Below are 13958 nucleotides of genomic sequence, written 5' to 3'. Positions count from 1 at the left end.
ACCGCCTTCAACCACTCCCACGTCCTCTACCTTTCTGCCAACGCCGATCCACAGTGGGCCCCTACTCTACCACCATTGTCGGCTTTCGCCACCGCAGTCGCGTGTCCCAAATCTCCAAAACCAAATTCCCCCACACGCCTTCCCCCGTCGAGGGAGACACAATGGAGCTCGCCAGAACCTTCGTGTTACAAACATAGTAACCATCAGATTCTTCTTGAAGGCCTCTCCCATCACCAACAAATCTCTTATTGAAGGAAACAACAACGACAATGATTATGGTGCCGCGCCACGGCGTCACGTTCCACTGGAGGCCACAGTGCTGTAAAAGCTGAAAAGTGATCTGGAGAGGCTGTTGGAGGACCAAGGGATGGAGGAGTTCAAGGATGTCATCATCGAGGGTTACAGTGTAGCATTACTCGACGGGTATGACTAGAAGGGATGGGGATTGGGAGGAACACCAAGGAGGACATGAAGGTGGTGGAGATTAAACGAAGAACAACCAAGGAAGGATTAGGGCCTCGATCCAGAACTTGTTGTTTGTGAAGTCGATTCATATTTTGAAAAATCAGTCCAAGCCAAGATCTATTTTGTAGATCTTGTGAAACGTTGACGTATGTGTGACCACAACCATCATTGTCTTCTATGCCTCGACTGCCAAAGAGGGAAGAAAAAGGGCTCGGTTGGGGACAACATGCACGTGGATGGGGGAGCGAGAATTGGAATCACTGGAAATCAACGATGAGGCTGGACCAATCGCTAGAGACCCTGGGAAGAAGGCAAATGAGGCTTTGTGAATCGGGTCTAAGATAAGAGTTAAGGATGGAAAGGGATGTGGAAGAGAAAAGAAAAAAGAGTAAAGGGTGAGGATTAAGGGGAAAGTGAATGGAATGAGAAGGACAACAAGAGCAATTAGACGAATGAGAGGATTAAGAAGAGTGAAAAAGAGAAGTTTGTTAGGATTGTTGGGGCAAGAGATGTTGGGTTAAAGGGTAGTGCTGTGTTTAGGATATTTATTTTTTTACTTTAATTGATTCTGGCGGTTTTTAAAGTTGGTTTTGAAACAAATACTAGCGGTTTTTGAGCCGTCACAAATCGTGTTATCAAATATTTAACAGACACATCATCACTTAACTGATGGCAGGGATCTAAAACAAAAATTTTCAAATACCAAGGAGTAGATGTGAAGGAAAAATATATCAGGAATCAAACACAAAATTCAGAAATATATCAGGGATCAAAAACATATTTAAGCCTTAAATCAATCATTATATTGGGACAATAACATTCCTTTGTTGGCATGCCATCATGACATTGGTAGTTTGATAGAGAGTATTTATCAACATTATTGAAGATTGATGTCGGTCGGAGTAACCATCTTTAGTCGGGTCTCGTTTCTCAATCATATTTTTTCCATACACACGGTTCAAACCCGATCAAGATCTTGTTTAAAGGGATTGAACCTAGTATCAGTGGGACCAACAATTCATTGGTTAGGGCAATAAGCAATAACATTCTAATTCTAGATGAAAATATTGAGTATTATAGATTTGACAAATAAAACAAAAGAAAGTACTCCATTTTGACTCTAATATTAACAAAATATTGCCCAGGTTTAGTGGATTGAAATATAAATAAATTTTAACTAATTTAATCCAATTTAACGTATTATTAAAAAATACATTTATGTTAATTCAAATGTAAGTCACATCTTCAATAAATATAATCAAGGATAATAGAGAAAATGTATGTAATTTTTTTTTGTGTGTGTTATCACATGAAAGTCAATTGAATAAATCGGCCAATGCTCCAACACAATCCCAAAATAAATGTCAAGTGATTGATACCGAAAGAGGATATATATTTCTTAGTTATGCGTTCCCAAGTTACTAACTAGAGAAAACATTTGGTGTAGGGGAAGAGAAAAAAAAAGGCTTAAAATGGTAAAAAATATTTATAGAAAGCAATAAAATTTAAAGTTTTGTGGTAAAGATAAAAGATAAATTCTTGAAGTGTTGAATTTGACTAAAGGTTCCTTTTAATTGTACAAGAGAGAGATAGATATTGATATCTACTCTAATCTAACCACTCATCTCGTTAACTAAGGTTTAAGCCTTAATCAGTACAAATGCTTTTCTTTTCGGTAAACTCCTCCATGTTGTCGTTAAACCTAAGAGTCTATTTGGATGGAGTATTTAAAACATGAAAAGTAATTTTTTAGAGGATTTAAAATTTCTAAGCCTAAAATTTTCTGTTTGGATGTCTTGTTGAAAGGAATTTGAAATTTTAGTATTTTAATAAATAATTCTTAATTAACTAAAATTTTGGAATTGCAAATCCTGTCTAAAAGAGAGGGAATTCTAAAATTCGTGTTCGCTTTCATGGAGGTGAACCTCTCTCTCTCTCTGACATGCGACTCTCACTTGGAGTTTCCCCAATCTGGGGGCCGCGATTCTCATTCTCTTCGATGAGCGTGTGGTGCAAGGCAATATGGTTGAGTCGACGACAACCGCGGACACGCCGCTGTAGAAACCGAGGATGCCTTTGGACTGGAAGTTTTCACAATTGTGTCACGAGTGTTTTTGTAAATTTGTGTTGTGCCCTTGGTCTACATCTTGGTTTTGATGGCGTCGAGGGGGAGGAGGCAGACGTAAGTGAAGGCGCTGACGAGGCCACTCGCGGCGGTGCCGATGAGGACATGATCAAGGACAAAGAGGGTTTTGAGGAGGGGCTTTGGGCTGGGCTTTGGGCTGGGCTGGGCCCATTTGGAGGTGGAGGCGAAGGGGAGAGTGGGGGTGTGGGAAGAAAAGTGTGTGAGGAGAGAAGGGAAATCAGTGAGGTTTGAGATTGAGAATTGGTGGAGTTTGGGGGAAGGGAGGCCGAGAGAGGATGAGAAGGTGTGGTGTACTTGTGTTGGGTGTAATGAAATTTAGAAAATGAAAGAAATTTAATTTCTTTATCCAAACACAAAATTTTGAAAATGAAAGAAATTTAATTTATTTATCTAACCACAGAATTTTGAAAATGAAAAAAAATTTAACTTCTTTATCAAAACACAGAATTTTGAAAATGAAAGAATTTCAATTGAAATATTTGAAATTCTTTAAAATTTTAAATTATCTCATCCAAATATACTCTAAGTTCAAAATAACAACAGATGATAAACTACCATTTTCTTAACTGCTCTATATCTTCAGCACCACTTACATATGTCCTTTCTTATCATGGCTAATTCTATCAACCGACTCTCGACTTAGTCTTCTCTTGAACAAATCTTAATAACAACATTATCAATAGCTTCCTTATCAAAAACAACTCCAATATTTTGCTCTCACCCACAGAAATTATCATACTTGGGCTTCATATGACCCTTTTCGGCCCATATAGCTTCTGGTCATAATTACTATTCAAACCCATTCTTTGTTTGGGAAAATCCGTTTAGGTTACCGAAAATTTAAATTTTGATTACCAACAATATATTTAAGTTTGGAGAGAGTATTATTCACTCATAGTCAAGTCTTTTAGCTAGTTCCATTCGTTCATTAGCGAAGATTGAATACACTCTGATTCCTCCACCCAGCTCGGATAGAAAAGCATAGGTCGACCCATAATTTAATTAATTTGTAAATGAATAATAAGCTTACTTATACTTTTTATCCCCACTTTTAATTTTTATCGAATTTTATCCCAATAATTTTTCTTTACATTTTATCATCAACTTTTAAAAATTTATGAATTATATGCTCTGTTATTTTACTCATAATTTAGTTATCTTTTTTGCCTTCAACTTTTGATTTTTTTTAGCAAATTTAGCGCCCATCTTTTTTTTTTGGGAAATTTTTACCCGTTTTATTCTTTTGACAAATTTTACTCCCAACTTTTATGCTTACTGATAGATAAATAAATAAAGATCAAATTCACAAGTTTCTTAAAAGTTAAGAAAAAAGTATGTTAAATTAATTTGTTAAAAATAAAGCTAGCAAAAAAATTAAATTAGAAATTAAGATTAATAAAGAACACAATCAAAAGCTCACTATTAGAAATTAAGATTAGGGTTATCTTCTTATTTATATATTACATTAAGTTGGAGAGAGCTACAAGCTGATGATCCAAACCAATGGACAACTTAGATTCTAAAATTCACAATTGATCTATAAGTCTGGCCAGGTTTCCAGCCCGAAGGGATCACATTGTTAGCCACAACAGATTTGCCAGAGTCTGTTAGCCTGATGGAGAATGGTGCTTTAAGTGGTGAACCTTTGCTGAGTTTCCAAATTGCACCCCATGATCGCTGCATGGAATACCATGAGGCTGAAAATGCTTCCTTGAGTTCAACTTTGTCAAGATCACCATTCCCATCCTCGTATTCAGCACAAACTGCAAAATATTCGGGGTTGGATCCTAAGTCCACGTGAAAAGCTATGTATACACCGGGATAGTTGCATTCAACTCTGCAAAAATTAATAAAATTCATCTCCAGTTGTTGGTTACATTAATGTAAATAAAATTATCTAATGTGTGTAAAAAAAATGTAATGACAAAATAAAAATTAAATTGGGAATTTTGTCCCATTAGAAATTAATTACTTGATCACGTACGCAGGATAGGATTCATTAATTAGTTAGAAGCTAAAAATCACCGACACGGCCCATAAATGAAAAGATGAAAACATGGACACGAGAGTACAATTAGTTATAAGAGGTTAAAATATATTTTCTTTTTTTAGATGAACATATCTTTAGCCTAAAAATATCATCAAATTTAATAATTTCTATAAGAGTTTAATTCACTTTTAATTTCTAAGTTAAGAATCTCATATTTTTGGTCTCGTTGCAAATTATTTTTGTTAAAGTAAGAACCGGAAATGAATACTTATTTTTTGGGTGCAGTAAAATCATTTTTAAAACATCTGTAGCAATATAAAAATATAAAATTATCGTAAAATATAATATTTAGATTTAAATAAAAAATATATGTTTTAAAATTAATATGAATCATTGTAAATTTAGTAAAATGCTACAATTTATCAACTATAATTGCCATATTTTCATTTATATGAGCATAAACGTAAAAGAAAAAAAAAGTAAAAATATAATATGTAATTAGAAATATTGAACGTATACACATACATAAGTATTGTAAGCATAAAAAAGTACATAAGTATTGCTTTTTTTTTACGTTGTAGATAAGTTTTGTATGTGCTTTGCTTGTTATTAAAATCTTATAACCACTAAGTACTAAGTAAATTTAGTTCAGTTGGACGGATGCATAATTATTTTAAAATTTTAAAATCATGTTCAATTCACATAAAAAAAATCTTAGAACCCAGTACGCACCTTCTATATTGAATGGCAATTTTGCCAGCGTTGCGTAGCTTTTCATCTTGGCCAGAAACTGCCATGGCACCAAAAGCAGTGCCACTCAAATCAAAATGGAATTGAGCATCTGAGCATCCAGCACACTCATCAGTGATCACTACCCTCACAGGGTTGCCTGAACATCCAGAATTCCCTGTGCACTTCACCTGAAATTATATATATCAAATTAGAATGTGCAAACCTATTAATTAATTTATCTCCATGTTCACATTAATTATATATATCAAATTAGAATGTGCAAACCTATTAATTAATTAATACATAGCTAGATGCAATGCATATCAATATAAGGAGGGTTACTAATAGATTCTCTAAGAAACTTCTTTTAACACATTGCATGTTTATTATTATTATTTAAAATTACAAAATAACCTGAGACTCGAAAAAAAGAAAATGGATTTATAAAAAATTATGATGTCTGATAAATTTTAATAAATAATAAAAATTGTGTTGAATAGAATGTGTTAAAGATTTGTAACCAAAAAAATGTGTTCAAGAAAAATTATTACATGGTCTCATATTAATATTGTTGATCAAACAATCTTTACGTGATACTGAGTTTTATTAATTCTTTAAAAAATTAAAATAAAAAAACTGATTACATATATATCACATGGAGATTAGCCGAAACAATAAACATGTGGCGGCGGCCTTGGAACTTGTATTTAACAATTTCTCATATTAAAAAGTTTGTTGTTAGTATTTGTTATCAATATAATAATAAGAATCCAGAAACATATATTTAACAGCTACATATGTTCGTCGTTAGTACCTCATAACAAAAACCACATCCTTTGCCTGATTCAAACAAAAGAGGGCTTCCCGCAGATATCATTGATGAGAATGGAGGTACCCCAACAACACTGCCAAAACCACAAGCACCACCTACATATATAAAATTAACAAATATAATTACTGAAACATTTTCAACCATATATAATCCAAGCATTAATTTTCTTAGTTTGTACCAATTAAAAACTACATGTATGTGTATCTAAATTTTTCTAATACCTTCACTTCCATCCCCATGGGGAGGTCCATACCAAGTGGCCACAGCTGGTGACCAATATAAACCGTTTGAGTTGTATGAAGCATTGACAATCTTTCTGGGATTGAAACAAGAGGAAGGGAGCACAAGGAGTATTGAAAGTGAAGCTACAAGAGTGAGTAAATGAGACAATGCACGATGAAGTGTAGAAGCCATATTATCACGAAATCCCTAATTGGATGTTGATAGTTAATTGTGATATGTAAGAAATAGATGCTATATATGGATAGTATGGTATTTATAGAGAAGCAAACAAGGTAAGTCAAATGCCAAACAAGAGCAAAATTATTTCACATGGCAATTTAGAGTAATATGTTTGATTTCCAAGAACAAGACAAAGGCGATGTAAATTGAATTTGTGATACAAGATGTACATTTCCTTTACGTATTCACCATCTTGTAAAGATATACACTCCTTAATATCTTAGGTGGATATTGCTTTTTTATATGTTTAGAGATTAGATTAGAAAAGACGTATCCATGCACAGTTTAAGAAATCATCAACGTACTTCAACAAAGATTCATGGTAAGATTATATATATTACCTATTAACTTGTTGACATAAAATGGGATCAACCTCGTAATTTTTATGATGGATGGAGATCTTATAAGCAGAAAATTATGGAAGAGTTTTTTATTTTATGTTTATATGTGAAATGATTTATAAAAAAATATTTTAGATTATATCATAAGTTTATGTTTTAAGTTAAAGGCTTTTGCTTGTAAAAAAAAAAAGTTAAAGGCTTTTAATTTGGTTTAATATTGATCGATTACCATTGAAAGCTTTTAAGTTGATTATAAATTGTGTAACATAATAAACTTTTAATTTGATTTAATAGCTTTTAAATCAATTGTCTTTATGTGATTTAATACCTTTTAATTGTGGTTTTGATACTTTGGCTTCAAATGTTTTGAACGTTGAGTATATTCGAGAGTCTAATTGGTTTAATTACTCTAAAAAACATTTTCAAAGCAATATAAATATGAGAAAGGAAGTAGCAGCATAGGTGTGGAAAACACGTGAAACAAGTTGAACAAGATAAACGTATTTTCTGCTTTGTAAATTTTCCAAGCAATATTGAGCTATGGGTGGGTGTTAGTTTGCGGAACTTTCTTTCGTGCTGAGAGGTTTATGACTCATGTTGGAAGGTTGTTTTATCCTGAGGACGAAGGAGTTGTTATTAACTATTGCACACTAAAGACAAGAGAACCACTACCATTATAAATGATAACGTGTATCTAATTAATTTAATTAATTCAATTTTAATTAAAAAGATAATTTGTATAATGTTGACAACTTATTAAAAGGGTAAATTTTATTTTATAATTAATTTAAAAATAGATAATTTATATCATAATTAATTTGATTACTTTAAAAAGAGTAACTTATATCTAAATTAATTTTAAAAATTCATAAAAAAAAATTAACACAACAAGAAATACATTTTTATTGTGTAAGAGAGGATGTAAAAAAATTATACAAAATAAAAGTGATTTTGTTGATAAAATATATAATAAAATCATGTTTCTATTAGATAAGAAAGTGCATTTTTAGAATATTTTTTAAAAGAACATGGAGTTGTGAATAGAAAAAATTTAATCGAGAATAGCAACTCCCACAGACATTCTGCTGCAACCTCTTTAAAATAAACTATTTAAAATACAATAGTATATTCAAATTGAAAGAAAATAATAAAGATAAAATATGATTTTAGTTTCTCTTAAATTTTTTTAATTTGATTTTAGTCGTCTAAATTTTTTTTACTATTTTCATCTCTTTGATTTTAATATACTCTATTTTTGTTCCTCTAACTGTATTTTATGCAATTGTCATTAAATTTTAATTATAACAACACTGTAGGGAATAAAAGTAGAGTATTTCAAAATTATATGGGAAAATAAGATAAAAAAAAATGAAAGACTAAAATCAAGTTGTTAAAAATTTAATTTAGAGGAAACAAAAACATATTTTTATCAAAATAAATAAATAGGAAAAAATATAAATGACAATGTAATTTCTTTTGTTTAATTAGGAAAAAATAGAAAGAAAGAAAAATTAAAAACAAAATTGAAAATTTCTTTCGAGTAAAATTTTGAACTTTTCTCTTTTTTTTTCCTCTTTGTTTTTCCAACGTACCAAACACGCCATACAACTTCAAATTGTTCTAAAATACTAAAGCCTATATATAGGTAATAAGTTAATGTGTGTATATATATAATAAATTTAAAAACTTACTGATTAAAATCTTTCCCAAATTTCAGCTTTCTTTGTTTCTCGTTTCAAGTTTCAAGCATTTTGTCTTGATTTTCTTATAAACTTAAAAAAAAAAAAAACGGTATGTATCATTACTAGAGAAAATCGTGTTTGAATCATAGGAACAATTGCATTAATTTTTTTATTTTCTCTTTGCAAAACTCTCAAGTCGACTACTAAGTAGAATAACATCAAATTAGTTGATTTATACGCTAGTTGGTAATGCCTGCTTTTTAATACTTTTTGTTTATGACTCACATTTTCAAATTTCAATTCAAGATTACGATTACGTTTTTTTATAATCACTTAATTAGTAAGTTGTTGAGATATTTCTACAAGCTGCAAGGAGTTTGTTTCACATAATTTTTTTTCATTTTCAAGAAGCTTATTCTCAAGAATATAAGAGAGAAATATCATTCGTGCATATTTTAAAATATGTTTGGTTACATCACTACTAAAAAAAAGCCATTTTACGACGCGCTATACCTATCGTAGTAGGAGTAGCGGTGGCAATTCCATAAATATGTTATCATTTTATGTGCCATGTGCATGGCGCGTGACACATTCAACAACGTTGATCGGGGTGCCCGTCTTTGTAGGTTACGCAGCAGGTAAGTTAAGACGGTGCTTTTGAAAACACTATCGTTGAAATTTTGAATGTCAACGACGTTGTTCTTGAGCCACCGTCGTTAACATTGAGGTTTATAAGGTTTTGTGCACTAATTCATGAACACTCGCGCTCGAGCTCCCGCTTCCCTGTTTCTCTGAAATTTTGATCTACTGTGACCTCGCCATGACCTCTGCCATTTGCCTGCATCTCTGTCGCACCCCCGTGACCTCGGTCGAAGGGCGTAGTGCATTGTCGCGCGTCCGACATCTCGTCTTGTGGCACCACCGCACAAGCCAGTGAGTTTCCCTTTTCAGAGTTGTCGTGCCCTACAACTTGTCTTCAAGGTAAGCTTGTCGATGTTTGAAATTTCTTGTTTGGTGTTGAAGAAGTAATTATTAACGGTTTAGTGAACTTGGAATGTTGTTGTAACTAGGTTGTTGTGCAAATGTTGCCTTGCCCTAACAAAGTAATGTTTGAGTGTATGCATTTAGGAACCCATTAAGATAATGTTTTCGTGTTTATGCTCCCTAGTTTGGTTTGGTTTTAATCTTGACCATGTCTCGAACCTGAAACCATTTACATGGTAAAATGGAACAATAAATACTCTACAAATTTTTTACTATTCTATACTCTTTTATATGAGGGGACAATGGCTCAATGAGAGGGGTAGCAGTCATGAAGAAGAACAACATTACAACAACTTCGATCCCTAGTGAAAAGGAGAGTACATAGGAGACCATTCTCACTATTAGAAAATATGCTTTCTACATCGGTTATTTATGACTTTCAACATCGGTTCAAAGTACCGACGTTGATAGTATTATCGTTAACATCGGTTTTTTAAAAACCGATGTTAACGTAAAATTAATAACCGATGTTGCTAATATGAATTACACCCAAAAAATGTATATTAATGTTGAAAGTTAACATCGGTTTTTACAAAAACCGATGTTAACGAATGTGTTACTGTTGACAGTTAACATCAGTTTTCTGTAAAAAAATCGATGTTAACGAATGTGTTACTATTGACAGTTAACATCAGTTTTCTGTAAAAAACCGATGTTAACGAAGGTGTTACTATTGACAGTTAACATCGGTTTTCTGTAAAAAAAAACCGATGTTAACGAATTTGTTAATGTTGACAGTTAACATCGGTTGTTTGTAGAAAACCGATGTTAACGAATGTGTTACTATTGACATTTAACATCGGTTTTTAAAAAAATTAATGTTAACGTTAGTTAACATCGGTTTTCTGTAAAAAAAAACCGATGTTAACGCTAGTTAACATCAGTTTTCTGTAAAAAAAAACCGATGTTAACGAATTTTTAATGTTGACAGTTAACATCGGTTGTTTGTAAAAAACCGATGTTAACGAATGTGTTACTATTGACAGTTAACATCGGTTTTTTTTGAAAAAACCGATGTTAACGAATGTGCTACTATTGACAGTTAACATCGGTTTTTTCAAAAAACCGATGTTAACGAATGTGCTACTATTGACAGTTAACATCGGTTTTTTCAAAAAACCGATGTTACCTAACGTTAACATCGGTTTTCTGTAAAAAAAACCGATGTTAACGAATGTGTTATTATTGACATTTAACATCGGTTTTCTGTAAAAAAAAAAAACCGATGTTAACGAATGTGTTCCTATTGACAGTTAACATTGGCTTTTTTTTTTATAAAAAACCGATGTTAACCAATGTGTTACTATTGACAGTTAACATTGGTTTTTTGGAAAAACCGATGTTGTTTTCAGGAATTTTTTTTAAATAATGTATCTGTTTTTACAAAAAAACCAAAATTTAACCTGTAAATTTAAAATCAGACCACACAGCACACAACATATATCATTTGCATTCTGTTTTCAAATAGGTTTTAGCAAAAAACTAGCTATTAACAAAGATTATTCAATGTTAAGATGAAACAACAATTATAAAAAATGTAATGCAAAGTATGTAAACTAATTAAGTAACCTAAAGTTACATAGTTGCCTAACATCCTATGTTTGATTTCTAACTTTTAGATAATACTGTGCCCACTGGATGCGAAGCGCCTTGAATCTCTCTGCTTCCAATGATCTAACTTCATGAAAATACTGCATGATCAAATAAAAAAATAAATTAATAATGTAATAACAATTGTAAGAAAACCAACTTTGTTTGAAATAAACAATTACCGTCTCCCAATTATTCCTGAAAGATCCTAAGATTATCGTGGACATCCAGTGCATCACGTAGTAGCCACATTCAGTGATTCCTTTTTGTCTATTATACTACATACATAATGAAATTTGGATATTAATTAAATGTTAACTACAATTAGTGTACACACACATAAAATATATATAAGTAGAACTTTTATTTAAATCACGTACCTTAACAACAATCCACCTAGCAACAGCCTTGGATTTCGGTTGTGGAGCATCATCAAGTCCTTTCAAAGCACTAGTGTTGAATATGAGGAACATTAAAATATTGATGTTGTTGAGTTATGCCAATGAAAATGTATTGAAAACAATACTGACCTGTTAATTATTCCCTTAAGGTAGTTGTCTAGCCTGTTATGTAAAGAACAAAACCAAACAACTAGGTTTTCCTTAGGTAGAATGACGATCATTTGCCAGTGTCCGCTGCAGTAGAGACGAATATGGGTTATTGTAGTAGTATAGATTATTTAAATTCAATTATTGTGTTTGACTTACCCATTCAGGTAGGCTCCAAGGTAAACATCTCGTTCTGAACTCTGTATCCAACTCTTGATGTAACTTTCAGATTCAAATTGTGATTGCCCAGATCTATGAATGGACTGTGGCTCGAGGAATCCATACACATCAGAATTCCCCGCTCGCACACTTGTCTCAGTCAGATGGTTGTGTTGTTAAGTCAAAGTTAATTATGTATGAATTTAAAACAATTACTTTGGTAATTAATAGTAATCTAAAATGATTTATAGAATCCACAACTGTATAACAGATATGCTGAGACATTGACCACCGTGTGCAATTTCAGAGAGATCTTCGTGCTTTATATACAATGGGAAGTTTTGATTAAACACCCCGAATATGGTAGCATCCCACATAACCTGGAGAGGCTTCAAAAACAGTTGTGGGATGGTCAATGTCATCAGGTACAGGGGATCATCGACCTCTTCATTCGGGCTTTCTGGAGGTTTTGCTGGAGACACAATTGCCTGTTGATAAAACATAGTTAATTAGTAATTTTTTATTACAGTGAACAAATTAATTGAAAAAAATAAACATATAATCAGAGTAAAATACTTGTTCTGATAAACGCTTCATAAGATGTGTTGGCCAAGCAAGGAAGGTGTTAGGTGTCTGTCCCACTAAGGTAACCTCGTCAGTGGGTATAGGAACGAGAGCCTCTGCATCTTTAACCTCCTCAACACCAACCTTGACTTGGTCATGCAACAAAGGGATGTTGTGAACTGTTGTGGATCCCTCATAAAGTCTTCCTAGGCCAACCAGGCGGGAAAAATTTTCTTCAACGTATAGCTCGCTTTTGTCTGAGTCACTCGTCCCTGGATCGTTCCCTGAGGGAACAACACAACTCTCCTTTGTGCTGACACGAGGACCTGAGGGACCAACCTCTGGCTCTGGAGGTAGTGCAAGTCCCTGTGATTGCATCTGAAACTGAAACTGGGACTGCATCTGGCTGAAGGATGCCATCATCTTTCGAGTCACTTTTTCTGTGATTGACTCCTCCAGTTGGTCTCTGATTTGTTGGGTCAACTGTTCTAGGTCTTTAGGAGGCATGGAGGAAGAACTGCGGGACGTTCGTGAAGCCGATCCAAAGTATTGTTTTATGGTGACACCGGCTCCAACAGCACGAACACGGCCAAGGTGCTCTGGTCGCCCAATAGCAGCAGTCAGGATATCCTGACGTCCATGGGGGACGAACGATCCCTGTGACGCCTGCTCGTCCAAAGAATCCTGTACCGAACACATATTTGTCCAAGGAATTCACAAAATAAACAAAGATAATTACAATTATTAATTAAAAATGACTTACAATCCTATCAGCTATTTCCTTTGCTGCCTCAGACGTCATCTGTCCAGTTTTCTTCGTGCGAGCCATCTTCCATTTCACGTGGCGTCTGATGGGAGATAGAGGGTCAATGATGCCCTCAGTGCTTCCAGACTGGGCAGCTTCTTCTAATCTTTTCTTTGTCTTCTCAGCCATGAGCTTTTCTTCTAAATATTCATAACCCCCACGAGACAATACGTGGAGGGCAGTGTTTTGCTTCTGGGAGACCTGTGCATTTTTTCGCACATCCTGCAAAAGTTTAACATTAATGAAAATGATTATTACAATAAATTATAAGAAGTGATTTTGTTGTGGAAAACAACTAAAATGAAAAAGTACATACCTCCCATGAGGGGTCTCTGTGGGTCTGACAAAATTAGGTCCATTTCTCCTTGCTAATGCCATATTTTTCACAGACAATGTCGTTCGCACCGTCCTTGACGGTTGCAAGTGTCCATTTCTTAGTCAAGTCAGATTTAAACTACCTTCAGCGCTTGCCGACAATCTGAAGAATTTTCTTCTTTGTCCTACTGTCAGAAGCTTCAGGGATTTCAAATTCCGCTTGAAAAACAATAAATTAGGTTTTATTGTAAGTAAATAACAAATTTAGACTATTAAAGAAAAT

At 33.4% G+C, this 13958-nt stretch overlaps 1 protein-coding gene across 1 annotated transcript; it reads right to left on the bottom strand.

Moving 5' to 3' along the window:
- Positions 1 to 4031: 4031 nt before the first annotated feature.
- On the bottom strand, positions 4032 to 6699 carry LOC114369208 (putative expansin-B2). Its single transcript, XM_028326405.1, has 4 exons — positions 6387 to 6699; positions 6148 to 6260; positions 5334 to 5521; positions 4032 to 4448 (listed from the first exon to the last, which is right to left on the bottom strand). The coding sequence occupies exons 1-4, from the start codon at positions 6577 to 6579 to the stop codon at positions 4124 to 4126; spliced, it is 819 nt and encodes a 272-aa protein (XP_028182206.1). The 5' UTR covers positions 6580 to 6699; the 3' UTR covers positions 4032 to 4123.
- Between the last annotated feature and the right edge of the window lie 7259 nt (positions 6700 to 13958).

This window comes from Glycine soja, chromosome 10, assembly GCF_004193775.1.
Source record: "Glycine soja cultivar W05 chromosome 10, ASM419377v2, whole genome shotgun sequence".
In the NCBI taxonomy this organism is placed as follows: domain Eukaryota; kingdom Viridiplantae; phylum Streptophyta; class Magnoliopsida; order Fabales; family Fabaceae; genus Glycine; species Glycine soja.
This window is presented reverse-complemented; position numbering and strand designations above follow the sequence as displayed.

Excerpts from the sequence above, each read along its gene's own strand:
- LOC114369208 (XM_028326405.1), bottom strand. The coding sequence starts at position 6,579 with ATGGCTTCTACACTTCATCGTGCATTGTCTCATTTACTCACTCTTGTA. Across the intron at positions 6,261-6,386 it reads CCATGGGGATGGAAGTGAAG|GTGGTGCTTGTGGTTTTGGC; the intron begins GTATTAGAAAAA and ends TTATATATGTAG. Across the intron at positions 5,522-6,147 it reads GATGTGGTTTTTGTTATGAG|GTGAAGTGCACAGGGAATTC; the intron begins GTACTAACGACG and ends ATATAATTTCAG.